At 43.4% G+C, this 17,411-nt stretch overlaps 1 protein-coding gene across 1 annotated transcript in view; it reads left to right on the top strand.

Annotated features, from left to right (window-relative positions):
- The window catches only part of LOC124547252 (facilitated trehalose transporter Tret1-2 homolog), a 332,060-nt gene that overhangs the window by 298,454 nt on the left and 16,195 nt on the right, over positions 1-17,411 (top strand). The window contains exons 3-4 of the mRNA XM_047125094.1: positions 702-1,043; positions 7,633-7,917. Of these exons, the coding sequence (XP_046981050.1) occupies positions 702-1,043; positions 7,633-7,917 (627 nt within the window). The remainder of the gene's footprint in view (positions 1-701; positions 1,044-7,632; positions 7,918-17,411) is intronic.

The raw sequence follows: 17,411 nt of genomic DNA, 5'->3' as shown, positions 1-17,411 counted from the left end.
CCAGCAGAGAAGGCGACTCTTTATGGCTGACGTGGGACTTGACCCACGTCACGTTCCTGACGTGAAAGTCAAGGTCCGCCAGCTCTTCTTTTAGCAGGTCAGGTTCAGCCGCCATGGGGAAGCCCTTGACGACCACCTTTAGCAGCCTCTCGGGGACGGCGGCGTGCGTGTACCAGTGCAGGCCCTGGTTCGACGCCTCCGACATCACCTTCATGTAATCCTGCGTATTACTAACTTGCAGCCGCACAAGGTTTCCAGAAGCAGCTCGCAGCGTGAAATCGGCAGTCGTCCACTGCCTGACGAGCTGCAGGAAACGCTTGTAGTCTTTGGCCACCTCAAAGACTATCGGCGGCGGCCGTCGATGAGACTGCCCGGTGGTGGGGGCCGTCTCTACTTCGTCGTCTGAGCAGCCAACCTGTGCAGCGGTCGTGGGCGCCGTCTGCGAGGTCGTTGGCTGCTCCGGCCTCTCGTCGTCTGCAAGCGCGCAGTCTGTACCAGTTGCACTTCGACTACGTTTCTAAGTGCTCACCGATGTGGGTCGTTTCTGAGTCGTATCGTAAGTCGCACGGCTTATCGAATCACATATCGTATTGCCTCAGTGAGAACTGCGGCTAACAGCGTCCCCTCGATTGCTAGTGTATGCAACCCTCGACACTGGACTCGTACCCTCGCCGCACAGTAATGCCGCGTTTTCCCGGCAGCTGGTGGCGGCGCTGCTGGCGTGCTGGGTGGCGCTGGCGTCGGGCGCGAGCCTGGGCTACGTGACGCCGGCGCTGCCGTCGCTGCAGGCGGCGGGCTCCGGCCTGCAGGTGAGCGACGAGCAGGGCTCGTGGGTGGCGAGCCTGGCGATGCTGGGCGCGCTGGCGGGCGGCGCGCTGGCCGGGCCGTGCATCGCCGTGGGCCGCCGCGCCGCGCTCTGGGCCGCCGCCGCGCCGCTGGCCCTCGCCTGGCTACTCGTCGTCGCCGCCACCGCCGTCTCACACCTCTACGTCGCGCACGTCATCATGGGCGTCTGCCTCGGCGTCATCACCGACGCCGCGCAGGTCGGTCACTCTCCTCTCCGCTCATCTCTCAGTAGCACCTACGCACGGCGACATCGATTATTTATTGTACGAGGGTCACTCCGAAAGAAATGCTCACTATTTTTGTACAAATACAGTTTTCATTCTGCATGTGTGAAAGTGTGTAGATACATGCTTCCCGCCTGTTTTCAAACTTAGGTCAACCTGTTCCCGTGAGTGGCGCCGTCACTGCATGTCTTCAAGATGGCTGCTACACTTGACGTTCGTCAGAAGCAACGTGCTGTCATAGAATTCCTGTGCTGTGAAAACGAGACAGCGGGAAACATCCACAAGTGGTTGAATAAGGTGTATGGAGATGCTGCTGTCGATCGCAGTACAGTTAGTCGGTGAGCAAGCAGGTTACGCGATTGAAGCGAGCACGGCAATATTGAGGATTGTCCTCGCAGCGGCAGGCCTCGTACTGCACACACTCCAGACAATGTGCAGAGAGTTAACGAATTGGTGACTGCTGACAGACGCATCACAGTGAACGAATTGTCACGCTACGTTGGGATAGGGGAAGGAAGTATTTGCAGAATACCGAAAGTGTTGTTAAAAAAGGTTTGTGCCAGGTGGGTTATCAGGATGTTGACAGTGGCTCACAAAGAAACAAGAAAAACGGTATGCAGAGAACTTTTGGAACAGCACGAGAATGGTGGAGATGAATTTCTTGGAAGAATTGTGACAGGTGATGAAACATGGCTCCATCATTTTTCACCAGAGACGAAGAGGAAGTCAATGGAGCAGCATCACGCAAATTCACTCAAGGAAAAAAAACTCAAAACCGCACCTTCTGCTGGAAAAGTTATGGCTACAGTGTTATTCGACTCCGAAGGACTCTTGCTTGTGGACATCATACCAAGTGGAACCACCATAAATTCTGATGCATATGTGACGACACTGAAGAAACTTCGAGTTCGACTGAGTCGTGTTCGACCACATCGGCAAAAGCAGGATGTTTTGCTGTTGCACGAGAATGCACGGCCACATGTCAATCAAAAAACCATGGAAGCGATCACAAAACTCAGATGGACAACACTGAAACACACCCCTTACAGTCCTGATCTGGCTCCGTGTGACTATCATCTTCTTGGGAAACTGAAAGACTCTCTTCGTGGAACAAGGTTTGAAGATGATGACTCCCTTTTTCACGCTGCCAAACAGTGGCTCCAACACGTTGGTCCAGAATTTACCGTGTGGGTATACAGGCGCTGGTTCCATGATGGCGTAAGGCAGTTGGGAGGGATGGAAATTATGTGGAAAAATGAAAATATTGTTCCTAAAGGATGTATCTACACACTGTAAAACTTTCAAACATGTAGAATACAAGATGGATTTTTTAAAAAATACTGTGCATTTCATTTAGAGTGACCCTCGTATATAACTTGCTTCAAAATTAAAACCGAAAACTCATGCATGTTAGAGCGTACTATAATAGAAGCAGAAACGTTCCAGTAAACATGGACCAATAGTGAGGTAAGTGACTTCAGTGTAAAGTACTGACCGAGCTACTACAAATGTACTTTCGATGAAGTCCTAATTTAACTCAGCTCAGTTTTGATTCATGACCCATTTTTTCGAGTCCTGGAATATGCACGTCGAGATCACGGCACATTTTTTGCTGATTTAAGATATCTAACGAACTAACGTGGTCCAAGACGGATTGGTCTTGCAGTGCCTGTATCTTTGCATCCACGATTACATGACCTCGATCATCCAAATTTTTCTGCTTGGATCATCTCAAAAGTTAAAGGTTTAGCAGGCACACTGAAACAGTTGAACTGCAGCAGCGAATTGGACAGTCTTCTCAAGATTTACGGGTTTATATGGAGGACAGGATTATCAGTTCACTGCACAGACGAGTGCTATATTGCATGCATCTACTAGGACGACATCTGGTACACTTCCTCTAACAGATTCGAGTTTGCAGTAAATCAGAACTTGTAACACAGTAGAGCAGTGTTGTATTTCATGTTAAGGTAGGCCATAAGTGAAATTTGAGCCCAATTATATGAGGACCTAACCGAAAAGTTTACATTCCAGATAAGACCCATGTTTATTGAAACCATTTTGGTTTAATCATATACTCTCCTCCGAGTCTGCTTCAGCTGTTAATTAATATACACCACGTAGATTCCAATGTCTGTGTTCCCCTATAATTCTCCCTTCTGAGGCTCTCACAAGTACAACAGAACTCATTTCCTGATGTCTTAATACATGCCCTGTGCTCCTGTCCCTGGTTCTACTTAGAATTTCCCATATACTTCCTTTCTCACTGATCCTGAGGGCAATCTCTTCATTTCTTATCTTATCAGTCCATCTAACTTTCAACATCCCTCTGTAAAGTCACATCTTCAGCCCCTGTTTTCCAAAAGTCCATGACCCATTTTCATACAAAGCGTACTCCGGGCAAACATGCTCAGAAATTTCTTCCAGAAATTAAGGATGATGCTTGCTACAGGTAGACGTCTTTTGGCGACAAATGCCCCCTTTTCCTGTGTTCGTCTGTGTTTTATGTCATGCTACCTTCCTCTATCAGACGTTCTTTTGCTTCAGAGTTAATGGAATTGCTTTACTTCGTATTCTACGTGATCTGCAAATTTGATCGGTTTGTCGCTAATCCATTTTCTGTTGCTCCTTAAAACTCTCATCTTTCTTTCATTTACTCTCGATCTGTATTCTGTGCTCAGTAGACAGTCCATGTTACTGAACAGGTCCTGTACTTCTCTTTCACTTCTGCTACCAATCTCATCAAAGAACTTTATCATTGAAAACCTTTCACTCTGAATATAACTGCCAGTCCTGAACCTTCCTATATATATGAAGACAGTAACTGTTCTAGAAAGAACAGATTACTGTTGTTGACCGTGCAGCTTTTCCCTGGAATAAATGATGATTAACTGAAACCCTCAGCTGCCGATAGGTGTTGTTGATATACCTCGATGTGGACAGTTGAAAATGTGTGCCCCGACCGGGACTCGAACCCGGGATGTGAGTCTCACGGGAAGCGTGCAAGGGATAAGTCCCTGCAGTTGCGCTATTGATCTGTGTCCTCGGTGGCTCAGATGGATAGAGCATCTTCCATGTAAGCAGGAGATCCCGGGTTCGAGTCCTGGTCGAGGCACACATTTTCAACTGTCCACATCGAGGTATATCAACAACACCTCTCGGCAGCTGAGGGTTTCAGTTAGTCATCATTTATTCCACTGAACCTTTCCTTTATTTACTTCAAAGCTTTTCTGATACACGAGTTAAATGGCGCGGGAGAAAGGCTTTACCTCTTCTTTATGATTTATGCGGTATGATAGTCAACATGACTAACAAGCACACAGGTCCAAATGCCTCTTTATCCAAACAAACCCCTATTTTTGACAGTTTCCCAACTCATACCTGTCGAATTAGAACCTAAATTACTAAGTTTAGTTTAGTTTTCTGCATCGTCCGTGGATCATATGTAAGAGAACGATCCAATAAGTGGAATGTGTTAGTAGGTTTAGAATTAAGATGCATCTTCTCTGTGAAAACATGGCTACATCCTGATCATATACATTATTGAGTTTTTGAAAAACCTTAATACAAAATTTGCTAAATATAACCCAACCACATACACATTATCTGCTCAGAAATTCACCTAGGGAATAGAACGTGTTGACAAGCAGAAATGATATGTTCTTAAAACTTCTTTTACTTGTCAGCAGCTTTAATTTACAAATGAGTTTGTTACATACATTTATGGCTGCATACTTTCCTTTTTGTGCAAGAATGAAGTTGAGTTATCGATAGTGGAGGTGATTTCTGTTACTAGTAGTATATTTAAGAATATTGCCATGATTCTTCAAAACGAACTTCATAAGACAGTAAATTTATTCTGTTGTTAATAAGCTAAATGCCTTTAAAACAGTTGGCTAGACTAAGTCTGAGTATGGGCACCAGACATTATCCATATAACTTGTTTATGTACAATGGATACTTTGTGTCTATATGTGGAATCGCCGCAGAAAATTATTTCAGATGAGATCAGTGAATGGAGGTACTTGAAATAAGCTAATTTGCTAATGCCTTCATCGCCAAAATCAGAAACTGTGTGCAGAGAAAATGTTAGTGACTGAGGAGTTTGAGAGAACCTGAAATATTTTATTTCTACATCAAGTTATGATGAGTATGCACTGATTAAAGTTTTACCAATCAGTTTTGGCTCTGAGCACTACGGGACTCAACTGCTAAGGTCATTAGTCCCCTAGAACTTAGAACTAGTTAAACCTAACTAACCTAAGGACATCACACACATCCATGCCCGAGGCAGGATTCGAACCTGCGACCGTAGCGGTCTCGCGGTTCCAGACTGCAGCGCCAGAACCGCGCGGCCTTACCCATCAGTTTTAAATATTTCATTTACACTGCGTGGAATTGTCTTTGATGATGATATATCTTGCCTTGTACAGAATTGAATAAGGAGTGTTTTTTTCTAAGTTTAGTGATAGTTCGTTTATGGAGAACCAGTCAATACTTCATTTATTGCTCCTTCTATTACCGCAGCTGTTTTGGACTTTATGATAGTGTCATAGTCAGCAAAAAGAACTCTTTCCGAAATATCAGTAAAAGATGAAAGGCCATTTATACATGGTGATTCAGCTACCTCTACAGAACAGTATTGTTGATCATTTCGTCCTGCAGATATGAAGCACATTGTCAAAATGTCGCCGAATAACTCGTAAAGTATCCGAAGACTTCTTAGACCTATTGTAGAAATTTTGTATATGAAACTACTTTAGCACATTAACACAGCATGTCATATATTAATATCCTCGTTTGGTTATATACCTAAATGTTATTACTTCCACGTTTCCCTTTTTGATAGCTCCTATTAATTTCGTTATTTCCAATGGTGAAACACACTTTACAACGCAACATTTCTGACTTACGAATGATTAAGTACTATAAACGGAATAAACTTACACAGACATGAAAAAAACCTGTATGACTAAACCGTAAATACACAAAGAAAGACTGAAGACGCTTGGATAAGTATGGCAGAAGTAAGGTCTATCTTGGTCCAAAAATACCGTGTAATTGATGCCCAATCCTATCTTGAGCTCTTTTACAGTATGTTTCCATTTGCTAACAGTCGTCCAAAGTTCTGAGATGGAACTTATATCGATTATGGGGCTGCAGCCTGTCTGGATACTGTTCCTGATACAGACGCAATGCCGGTTGCATAAAACGCCATTGGTAGGGGCAGCTGAATGATCCTGTGATAGCAGAAACAGTGTTTGCCCCAGAACTGAACCCTGTGGCGTGGCAGTAATAATTTGTCCTCACTCAGAAGAACATTCATCTTGAGAGCTGCATGGCTATCTAACATGGCCCTCCCCTATCTAACAGTTAAAGCCATTAAGAATGTGATTTTTACATTCAAATACCTTAGACACATCACAAAAACTCCTGACTGATGAAATATTGTCATTAGGATATTTTAGTACATGGTCACTGACTAGTAGACGGCGTGCTCTGTGGAGAGGCGCTTCTGAAATCAGTGGCTGTATCAGTCTCTAATATCTGCAGGTAAGCTCAACCACTGTTAAATACATTACCTCTTCAAAAACGTTTGAAAAACAGATCAATAGTTATTAATATCTATCCTACTACTTTTTTAAAAGAAGAGTTTAACTGTAGTATACGTTAGTCTGTCTGGAAAGATGCCGTGTGAAAGAGATGGAGAAAAATATGGCTAAGTACCGGGTGGTGATCAAAAAGTCAGTATAAATTTGAAAACTTAATAAACTACGGAATAATGTAGATAGAGAGGTAAAAATTGACACACATGCTTGGAATGACATGGGGTTTTATTAGAACAAAAAAAAAACATAGTTTACAAAATGTCCGACAGATGGCGCGTGAAAGATCTCTTGAGCGCGTCGTTTGGTGATGATCGTGTGCTCAGCAGCCACTTTCGTCATGCTTGGCCTCCCAGGTCCCCAGACCTCAGTCCGTGCGGTTATTGGCTTTGGGGTTTCCTGAAGTCGCTAGTGTATCGTGATCGACCGACATTTCTAGGGATGCTGAAAGACAACATCCGACGCCAATGCCTCACCATAACTCCGGACATGGTTTACAGTGCTGTTCACAACATTATTCCTCGACTACAGCTTTTGTTGAGCAATGATGGTCGACATATTGAGCGTTTCCTGTAAAGAACATCATCTTTGCTTTGTCTTACTTTGTTATGCTAATTATTGTTACTCTGATCAGATGAAGCGCCATCTGTCGGACATTGTTTGAACTTTTGTATTTGTTTGGTTCTAATAAAACCCCATGTCATCCAAGCATGTGTCAATTTGTACCTCTCTATCTATGTTATTCCGTGATTTATTCAGTTTTCATATTTATACCGACTTTTCGAAAACCTGGTCCAACAGCTACATCAAAAGATGCTACACACACCAGTGGAATAGCTATTTCATGTGTTTTCATCTTGATAAGGTTTCTTCCAGAGTACAGGGACGAGTACTAATAGCAACTCTCAGAAGGTGTTCCTACTGAGTGTATAGCCGTACCTGGTGTGCCTTGTCAGGTGTACGTGAGCGAGGCGGCGAGCGCGGAGCGGCGCGGGGCGCTGGGCTGCGTGCCGGTGCTGATGTTCAACGTGGGCATCCTGGCCAGCTACCTGGCGGGCGCGTTCCTGGGCTGGCAGCTGCTGGCGGCGTTCGGCGCCGCGCTCACGGCGCCCGCGCTGCTGCTGCCGCTGCTCTTCCCGGAGTCCCCCGGCTTCCTGGTGGCCAAGGGCCGCCTCGACGAGGCGGCGGCCGCCCTGCGCGCGCTGCGCGGGCCCGTCTGGGACATCCAGCAGGAGCTGCAGGTGCGTCCCGCGTCGCTCTGGCACTCGTCTTGTCGCTTACACAGAAATGTTGGCAGTCCCTCTGTTGTCTCATTTGAAAACCACACGAAACCTGGAGTGAGCTCTGTACCTTCTACGCACTTGAACTGTGAATTTACTTTCAAAATCTTTTCTTAAGAATTTACTTTATTTACTAGCGATTCACCAAGAACATTAACACATTTAACCACACTATGTGAGCGTGGAAGTAGTTGCCAACGGGTAACTGATGAAACAAATTTTTTTTTCAATAAATGGAAATTTTATTCCTAAAAGCCCTTTTTTTTTTTTTAAACAGATTTAAAATTATAATCAGAAAGCGCCCTGTAAATATCAAGTTACAATTTATTCAGAGGCAGAAATAACATTTTTTTTATTTTATAGTATGAGCATTCGGGCTGAGAACCTTGCCGCTCCCTTTTAACGCGTCCGTAGTCACGACCGCTCACAACAACCTGTGAAAGGCTACACTGGTGCAAATCTGCAACACACCAGATTACTGTAAACTAAAAATTTTAACAACTCACACAAACACATAAACTAAGCACCCCATAAGATGGATGGAGGTGGTACAAAACACTAACATTAAGAATTATTTGCCACCGAAAGTGCAACTTGTTTTTAAAAGAACTCTTACGGTGGAAGGGTGACAACTTTATATACTAAAATGACCATTTAAACAAAATCCACGAAATGCAGTTTTACGTAAAATGTACCAACATGCTCTACATTACATATATACCACCTCGCAAGATGATAGGCGAGATAAAAACATATTTCAGGAATTCGGCCTTTACACCTTAAGCAATAAATTCGTTAACACCGAATCCGACAAACATGACAGAGGCAGCTATTAACGTACGGCAGACCGACAGACACTAACTGCCTAACAAATGCGGACGACAGACAGACGAGCAAGCTGGTAACGAGAGACCGACCAAGAACACAAGTAGAATTTAACCAGTAAATGAAACAACATATCACGAATCACTTAACTTTTAATAAACTGCGATGTCTGGCGAAGATCTGGCGCAGCACCCCCAAAACGCTCTCCCGAACCGTCCGCTGCCAGCCGCTGCAACGGACGCAGGAAGGCGCGCCGATCTCCCGTCTCACGGCGTCGCAGCTTGCGCCTGCCAGACCGATGTCGTGGGTTCACTCCTGTTGCTCTCGTGTCGGCCGCAAAGTCACTACCCCTCGCTATACGCCGCGGCCCACTGGACTGACGTGGCGACCTCACATGCGCCGACGCTCAAGACTGGCATATTATGTCGCAGTGCGCGACCGACCAACCGATCGATCCAATCGCCAGTGACCATTGCCTGAACAAACTCGAGCAGACTGGCGGCCTAACACATACTAGCACTCCGGACGACAGACAGACACTGACTGCCCCACACTGACCCGACTGACCAACTGACCAGACTCACCGAGACTGACAGACTGAAGTTTGCCGAGCTTACAGCGCTCCTTAAATGCACGTGAACAGCCAACTTTTCCCCTCTCCCACCAGAGGGAGACACCAAAGCTGCGATTTTCACAGCGGCACCACCGCCAGAAACGGAAGGCGACTGCTTGACACTGCCCGCAGCGGCGCGCTCTTCAAAACAGCAAATTTTACCACGGCTCGACACTGCTGACAAAAATTGCATTGATGACTGAGTGGAAAGAAACTAATAGCACGGGTATTTAATACTGCTAGAAATAAACTATTCAAGCTGCAAAATGAAACATGTGCCACTGAAAATTTATTAGTGTTTGGTGGAGAAGATAGTTCCGGCCTTGAGATCGAATACAATAGTAAATGGTAACGCCAGCAAGGATATATTCAGTATAGTAACAAGAATACAGGATTAAATTTGTGTTTGGGGATATACAGGGTGAAAAGTATTTAAACCGACAAACTCTGGGACGTTTTAGGGGACATCAAAACAAATATTTTTCCCTAATGTCATTTTCTCCTGTGAAAAGTATTTAAACCGGTAGAGGAAGATTTCTCTGGCGGCAAATTAATTAAATGAACAAACACTTTTCCATTTTTTGATGACCAAGAGACGACACATTAACACAACCCAATTTCAATTAAAGTAGATTTTCAAAAATACCTCCATTGATACGTAAACAAAGGTTACACTGTCGGATCATGTTCTGTCTGACACCGGCAAAAACCCCAGGAGTATCCTGAATTGTTCCTCCTGCTGCTGCTGCTACTATCCGGGAAACCAGATCCTCTTCTGATGCAACTGGAGTTGTGTAAACGAGGTTGAGCATCTCTCCGCCACACAAAAAGTTCAGAGGGGACATATCTGGGGATCGAGCAGGCCATGGCACAGAACCACCTCTGCCAATCCACGCTTCTGGTAACCGTTGGTCCAGGAGCGCTAGTAACTGCGGCATGTGGGTTATCCTCACTCCAAACATGCAAATTGTGCATGGTGAAGACTCCATCACGCCCGAACGTTGCTTCATCGGTAAGCAACTCAGAGGATGGAAATGTAGGATGTATTTCACACTGTTGCAGGCACCATTGCGAAAACTGTGCTCTGGATGGATAATCAGCTGTAAGTGAAGTGGACGTAACAATTGCTCTCGAAGGACTGTTCTTACATTCGTATGATTCGTCCCCATGTTACGTGCAATTGCACGAGTGCTGATTGAAGGATCCCGCTCCACATGCTGCGAGACAGCTTCCTAAAATTGCAGCGTTCTTGCCGTGCGACGGTGCTCCTGTCCAGGTAATCTGCCAAATGACCCAGTCTTACGCAGACGTTGGTACACAGCAGCAAAGGTCATATGAAGGGGATACGGCGATTAAGATATTGTTGTTGATAAACCCGCTGTGCAGCTCGTCCGTTGTGTTGCGCTACGTAGAATGCACCAACCGTATCAGCATACTCACTCCAGGTGTATCGCTCCATTAGTAAACAGAGACAATGCACTACTACACTGGTGGACAGCAGTTGCCTACAACTGAAAAACGTAATACGCCCTCTAACAGCTGAAGAGCGTAATACGGCCTCCACCTGTTTAAATAATCCTCACAGGAGAAAATGACATTAGGGAAAAATATTTGTTTTGATGACCCCTACAACTTCCCAGAGTTTGTCGGTTTAAATACTTTTCACCCTGTAGAGGGTGCAGAACTGAGTACACGGAACTGCCAACATATGGCAACAATAATTTCTCTGCACGACAAATACATGCATATATCGTTGCATGCTGTTAGTCTGTATGACCTGCTTCATCAATCACAGTGGCTGGCGGCTGGTGGCATGCCAGTCGTTCAGCAACCCGTGGCAGATTTTTCCAATAAGGAACAGATCTGGAGAACGTACAGACCAGGGCAAGACTCGAATACCTTCCTGTTCTAAAGTAGATAGAATAGCATAGGCTACATGTAGTCTTGTGTTATCTTACTGAATGATAATGTTGGGGGATACTGTAGATAGGGCACAGCCACCAGCCTTTGCATGTCAAGAATGTAACGCCCGCTGCCCAGATTACCAGCTATGAGAACCAGAGGTGATCGTCTTCTGTATCCCATGACCCCCACACCATCCCAACAGGTGCTGGGCCTGGATAATGACGGGGAATGCAATAAGGAAATGTTCTTTCTCCTTGGAGATTCCACTCACATACGCATCCAGCATGATGCTGTGCTCAGGACTGGGAATTGTCTGAAAAGAAGATGTGTTACCACTCCTGCGTCAAGTGTTGTCATTAGTCGCTCCTGTGTCAGCTCCCACTGCTGCTGCATCTGCAAGCCGCAGCCATGATTGCTGTGCTGACAGTCGTTGGTACTTCAGATGTCGATAGTCTCTGTCTCCATTTATGTTTTCTTACAAAGAAACGCATTCCTGACTCAAAGTATGTGACATGTAATCAAACAATATGGCTTTCCTTTCGGGCGCTAATCGCGTTGAGTAACGTTCTCCAAATCCATCGAATCTATATGTGTATGACAGTCGTAGGACACTGCTCCATGCAACCTGCAATATAGCAAAACGATAAACTGCCGTCACAACAGCTACGAGACTGTTTCTGTTGATTTCCGACTCATGCTGGTAGACGTTCCTGCTTCTTACACAAGGCGCAACACGTTTCTCTCACAAACAAACAACATTCAGTTGTGATTTCTGGATGAGAAATCCACTGTGTGATCACGCTGTCCAGCCACATTAATGCGACTACCTGCCAAAAAGCTGAAAAACCTGTTTTTTTTTATGTTTCCACCCTTGGCTCGGATGCCAATAATCATCCCTTTTGGACGTTTGATAAATCGCTCCGATTCCGCATTACAACGACCATGTGGTCGTGTTCCCGACATACACACTTTACACAGCTAGTGCTGCTACTTGCCATCTGTGAGTGGTTATTGCACAGTGACGTCGAATATGGGCGATTGTCACATTAATGTGATGGAACGTGCGTGCAGAGAGTAGATAGCGTTACTTCTACCGTCATAATTTTGTTGAGATGGAGTGCCTGTCATTTCCGTATCCATGCGTTTAATAGCCTCCATGCCAACTTGACGATGGTTGCATGTCGTCTTAAGATTCCCTCACACCCTCAATATTCATTGCATGATAACAAGTATTGCACAGTAATAATGACCATCTGAGATCGGTTTAAGCCATACATTGAAGAAGACTGCAGAGTTTTAAAAAATATTGACGCTTGTTAAATATATTGTACGGTGCGAGACTGGTTTTGCACGATACACATCAGTTCATGCTGAGCCCAAGGAAAATTTAATTGTCTCTGAACAAATTTCCGCAAAAAACCGGAAAAAGTAAACGATGAAAGATAAGGAAGTGAGCTGGAAGATGTATATGAAAATATTATGTGATACATTGAAGACATGAAGTTCCTAGTTGAATAGGGAACGCCAGATACCTCGTTATCCACAGTCGCACAGGAAACTGAGGGTCATTGTGTCACGACAGGAAGAAAAAAATGTTTATTTTACTTGCAGCAGTTCTCAGAACTGACAAACAACATTTGCTCGACTGTTCAAGTAAGGATACTTGTCTATTTTTCTTGCAACAGTTGTCCCAGTACTCACAAACGATGATGTTGCTTTCAATTACCATAAATATTTTATTTCATTCCCGACAGTATTTACAGTAGAGAAGTACGTAGAAAACAGCGCACGTACACAGTTAATTACACAGACTACGTGTTTAATTTTTAATTTGTAGTTTTTCTGGTTTAGGAACATATTCTGCGATGAAAAAACCTCTGTCACATTAAAATATTTACAGAAACCTTCTAGCAGCTATTGCGAGTTCCGTTGATCCCAATAACACTGGATTGGTTAGGATATGGAACGACTCTGTAGTTTTACAATATTTACGAATATGAATTTTCATGAAATTTACAACAATGGATACAGTGGAGTACAATATTGTATAGTCATGATAGTACTCATATAAAGTAAAGTTACATCATAATACAAGAAAATAAATAAGGTAAATAATACAACAAGACACCAGAATTGATATTTACACATATACCACGAGACATTCGTATTAATAGTACCTTAATACTTGAAAATCAATGTGATACATTTTCTGTAAATAAAAAGAATTATATTTTTGCTGGTACTAAATGGAATGAAGTTTGTCTGGTTATATGTAAGTCCTGTTTTGATCTCGTACTGTGTGACCATGATATACACTATTGGTTTTGAACAGAGAGCAGTTTATATAAATGAAACATAAATGGTAAAGTTACACTGACGCGCCAAAATAAGAACTTTGGAACAGATTCCTGGGATTGTGTTTCAGATTAACACCACTCATAATGTGTATAATTCTGTTCTGAGCAACTAAAATTTTTTTTTTTTTTCAGGGTCTTATTACTCCCAAACAAGATGCCATAAGACAACAGTACACTGAAATGTCCAAACTAAGCGACCCTGACTGTAGCTTATTTGTAAATGGTGCAATTATGGGAATGAAGTCTTGTTCTCAGGTCTGGGATATGGCAGGAACAATTGAATTTACTATAAATGACGTCATCCAAGCACTTAGCAGAGTCCATTATATTTTATATTTATGTACTCTCGTTCTTTCTCTGTCACATGAAACTGTACATAACGAGAGGTTTTTTTTTTTTTTTTTTTTTTTTTTTTTTTTTTTTTTTTTTTTTTTTTTTTTTACATTGAGAAAGTGTCTACTGCAGCTGAGAAATTGAGAATATCATTACATGGATTCCTAGCAGAGGTTTCCAGGTTTTTTCGCGCTGTTTTATCGACTAGAAGATAAGTACCGTCAGCGACGAGGGTTAATTTGCTCACTGTAGTGGAACCGAATCGGAGATAATTTATAAATAAAGAAAGAGCAAGGGCTTCTGCACTGAACCATGTGGCACTCAAGTTGACTGTGCCTCACTTAGACAAAGCACAAATTCCACTACTGTCAGCATTAGGCTCTGATTCCTTACTGTAAGATAAGAACCCATGTCCCAATTATTCCGCTTAAACGATAGATTACTGTTTTATTTAGCAAAATTTCATAACTTACAGAATCGAAAGCCTTCGATAGGCCACATAGGATTCCCATTGGTGCCAACTTACTGTTTAGATACTGCAGAGAAAATAGAATCATCTGTTGACATGCATTGGCAGAAACTAGTCTTGTATTGACAGAGAATGTTGTGACCGTATAGGTGACCAAAAACTATCCTGAGAGAGCCTGTAGAACCGTGGCAATACTTGTTAGCAGGGATACTGAGTGGTAATTTGTTACATCAGTTTTTTCACCTTTATTGAAAAATGGTTTCACATATGCATATTTTAACCGATGTGGGAGATGTAGAGATTCGTTAAATTCGCTTGTGTCTTCCGCTGTCTGATGCGGGCCACAGGACGCTGCGTGAAACGTTTTCATAGGCGCGCATTGGTGTGCATCAGAACGTAGAAAATGAATGTAGTGTTGTTTATAATTTGGCAACTGAACAGATGAAGTGATACAACAACTACCTTCTGACACCTTTTTTTTTTAATTCAGTGAAAATCTTCTGCTATAGAAGTAGAGAATTATTTAAGCTTCTAAGAAAACTTGATTTTCCACACTACGCAGTATTTATCACCCCATACCTCCTAAAATATGTGTCGTAACACAACATAACTTTATATATGAAATGCGTTCGCAGTTGCGAATATGGACTACAATCAGCTGCATAATGGAATGACGATAGTGAAAATTTGTGCCGAACCTGGACTCTAACCGGGATCTGCCGCTTATTTCGAGCGGTCACCTTACCATTTGGCTATGCGAGCACGACTCAGCCCACACTCAACCTTCCACATGGTGCCAACCATGTGTACTGGTACATCCATTATGTATATTCCTGTACTGGGAAGACATTTTACTTGAAAGTTGCTTGCCCGGTGGCGGCAGATAAATACAATATTGCAGTGCATGTGTTATTCTGGATTACGATGTAATGTTCCTTACGACATGCATGATCTGGTCTAAAAAAATAACGGTTAATTTTAGCACTCTGGAAGCACATGGAAGTTAGGGAAGAGGAGGAAGAATGTCTATTATTCGGAAAGTAATCAGGAAGCGCAAAGCCGTCAGACAAATGTTCTTATATCGTGAGGAAAAAGGAACATATAACATTATAGTAACAAAACAACTGCTCGACGATGGGGACAAGTTTTAGGTATTCTTCAGATTCACACCAACCAGTTAGTTACATTATCTACTTTCTTTTAACTAAAGAAAAACTGAGAATAATCCCTGTAACTACATTAGGGTAAATTTCTGATCAATAAGTAACGTTGGTATATACATACGTTGTGAGAGAACGTGACATAACTCGTGTGTAGGTAGCGAAGGCTGCAGTACTGACGTTATTGTCGTAATATGTAGAGCATACCTTAATGTTCGATAGGTTCTCTGAGGCAGAGAAATGGTCAGCTGATATTTCTGTTGAATACTCAATAAGCTGCCCATCCTCTGAGGCAGAGAAATGGTCAACCGACATTTCTGTTGAAAGTTGCCGTAATTGGATTGGAAATTACGTGCTTATGGAATATCGTCTCAGTTATGTGACTGGATTCGTGATTTCCTGTCAGAGAGGTCACAGTTCGTAGTAAATGACGGAAAGTCATCGAGTAAAACACAAGTGATTTCTGGCGTTCCCCAAGGTAGTGTTATAGGCCTTTTGCTGTTCCTTATCTATATAAACGAATTGGGAGAAAATCTGAGCAGCCGTCTTACGTTGTTTGCAGATGACGCTGTCGTTTATCGACTGATACAGACATCAGAAGATCAAAACTAATTGCAGAACGATTTAGAAGAGATATCTTCTTGGTGCGAAAATTGGCAATTGACTCTAAATAACGAAAAGTGTGAGGTCATCCACATGAGTGCTAAAAGGAATCCGTTAACCTTCGGCTACACGATAAATTAGTCAAATCTAAAAGCCGTAAATTCAACTAAATACCTAGGAATTACAATTACGAACAACTTAAATTGGAAGGAACACATAGAGAATGTTATGGGGAAGGGTAACCAAAGACTGCGTTTTATTGGCAAGACACTTAGAAAATGTAACAGATCTACTAAGGAGACTGCCTACACTACGCTTGCCCGTCCTCTTTTAGAATACTGCTGCGCGGTGTGGGTCCTTAGCAAATAGGATTGACGGAGTGCATCGAACGAGTTCAGTGAAGGACGGCACGTTTTGTATTATCGCGAAACAGGGGGGGGGAGAGTGTGAACTGATACAGGATGTGCGCTGGACATCATTAAAAAAAAAGGAATTTTTCGTTGGGACGGAATCTTCTCACGAAATTCCAATCACCAACTTTCTCCTCAGAATGCACAAATACTTTATTGACACCGACCTGCACAGAGAGAAACGATCACCATGATAAAGTAAGGGAAATCAGAGCTCGTACGGAAAGATATAGGTGTTCGTCCTTTACGCACGCTATACGAGATTTGAATCATAGAGAATTGTGAAGGTGGTTCGATGAACCCTATGGCAGTCACTTAAATGAGATTTGCGGAGTATTCATGTAGATGGACATGTAGGTGTAGAAGAATCACATACTCTCTTGCTAACTGTGCGCGCGAAAAAGTACTGTAGCTGTCGCCTAGTTGCTTTCTGCCGCTTAGTCTGACTTCCCCCACTCCAACCAAGCAAACTGCTGCGACATATGGAGCAGTCTAGTCCTGAAACACCAAGCGTGTCCCGCAGATAGAGTCCGCACAGAGTCGTTCGCACAGTAGGAAAATGGTCTGGAATATTTGCAATGTACAAGAGGCGAGCGCGGTCTCACGTGTTGTACGCAGTACGTTGCGGGAAGTTCCCGCAGCTAGGAAAACATAGCTTAACTGGTGAGTCCCAGGCATAAACACTGCGCAGTAATAATGTGACATTCGTGGACTAGCACGTCACCTAACCGATTGACAAAAAATGTTATCGTGTCAATAACATAGAGCGTGTGTTTGGTC

The sequence above is a fragment of the Schistocerca americana genome, chromosome 1 (assembly GCF_021461395.2).
Source record: "Schistocerca americana isolate TAMUIC-IGC-003095 chromosome 1, iqSchAmer2.1, whole genome shotgun sequence".
Classification (NCBI taxonomy): Eukaryota; Metazoa; Arthropoda; class Insecta; order Orthoptera; family Acrididae; genus Schistocerca; species Schistocerca americana.
The sequence above is the reverse complement of the archived record's forward strand: the minus strand, read 5'-3'. Positions and strand labels throughout refer to the sequence as shown.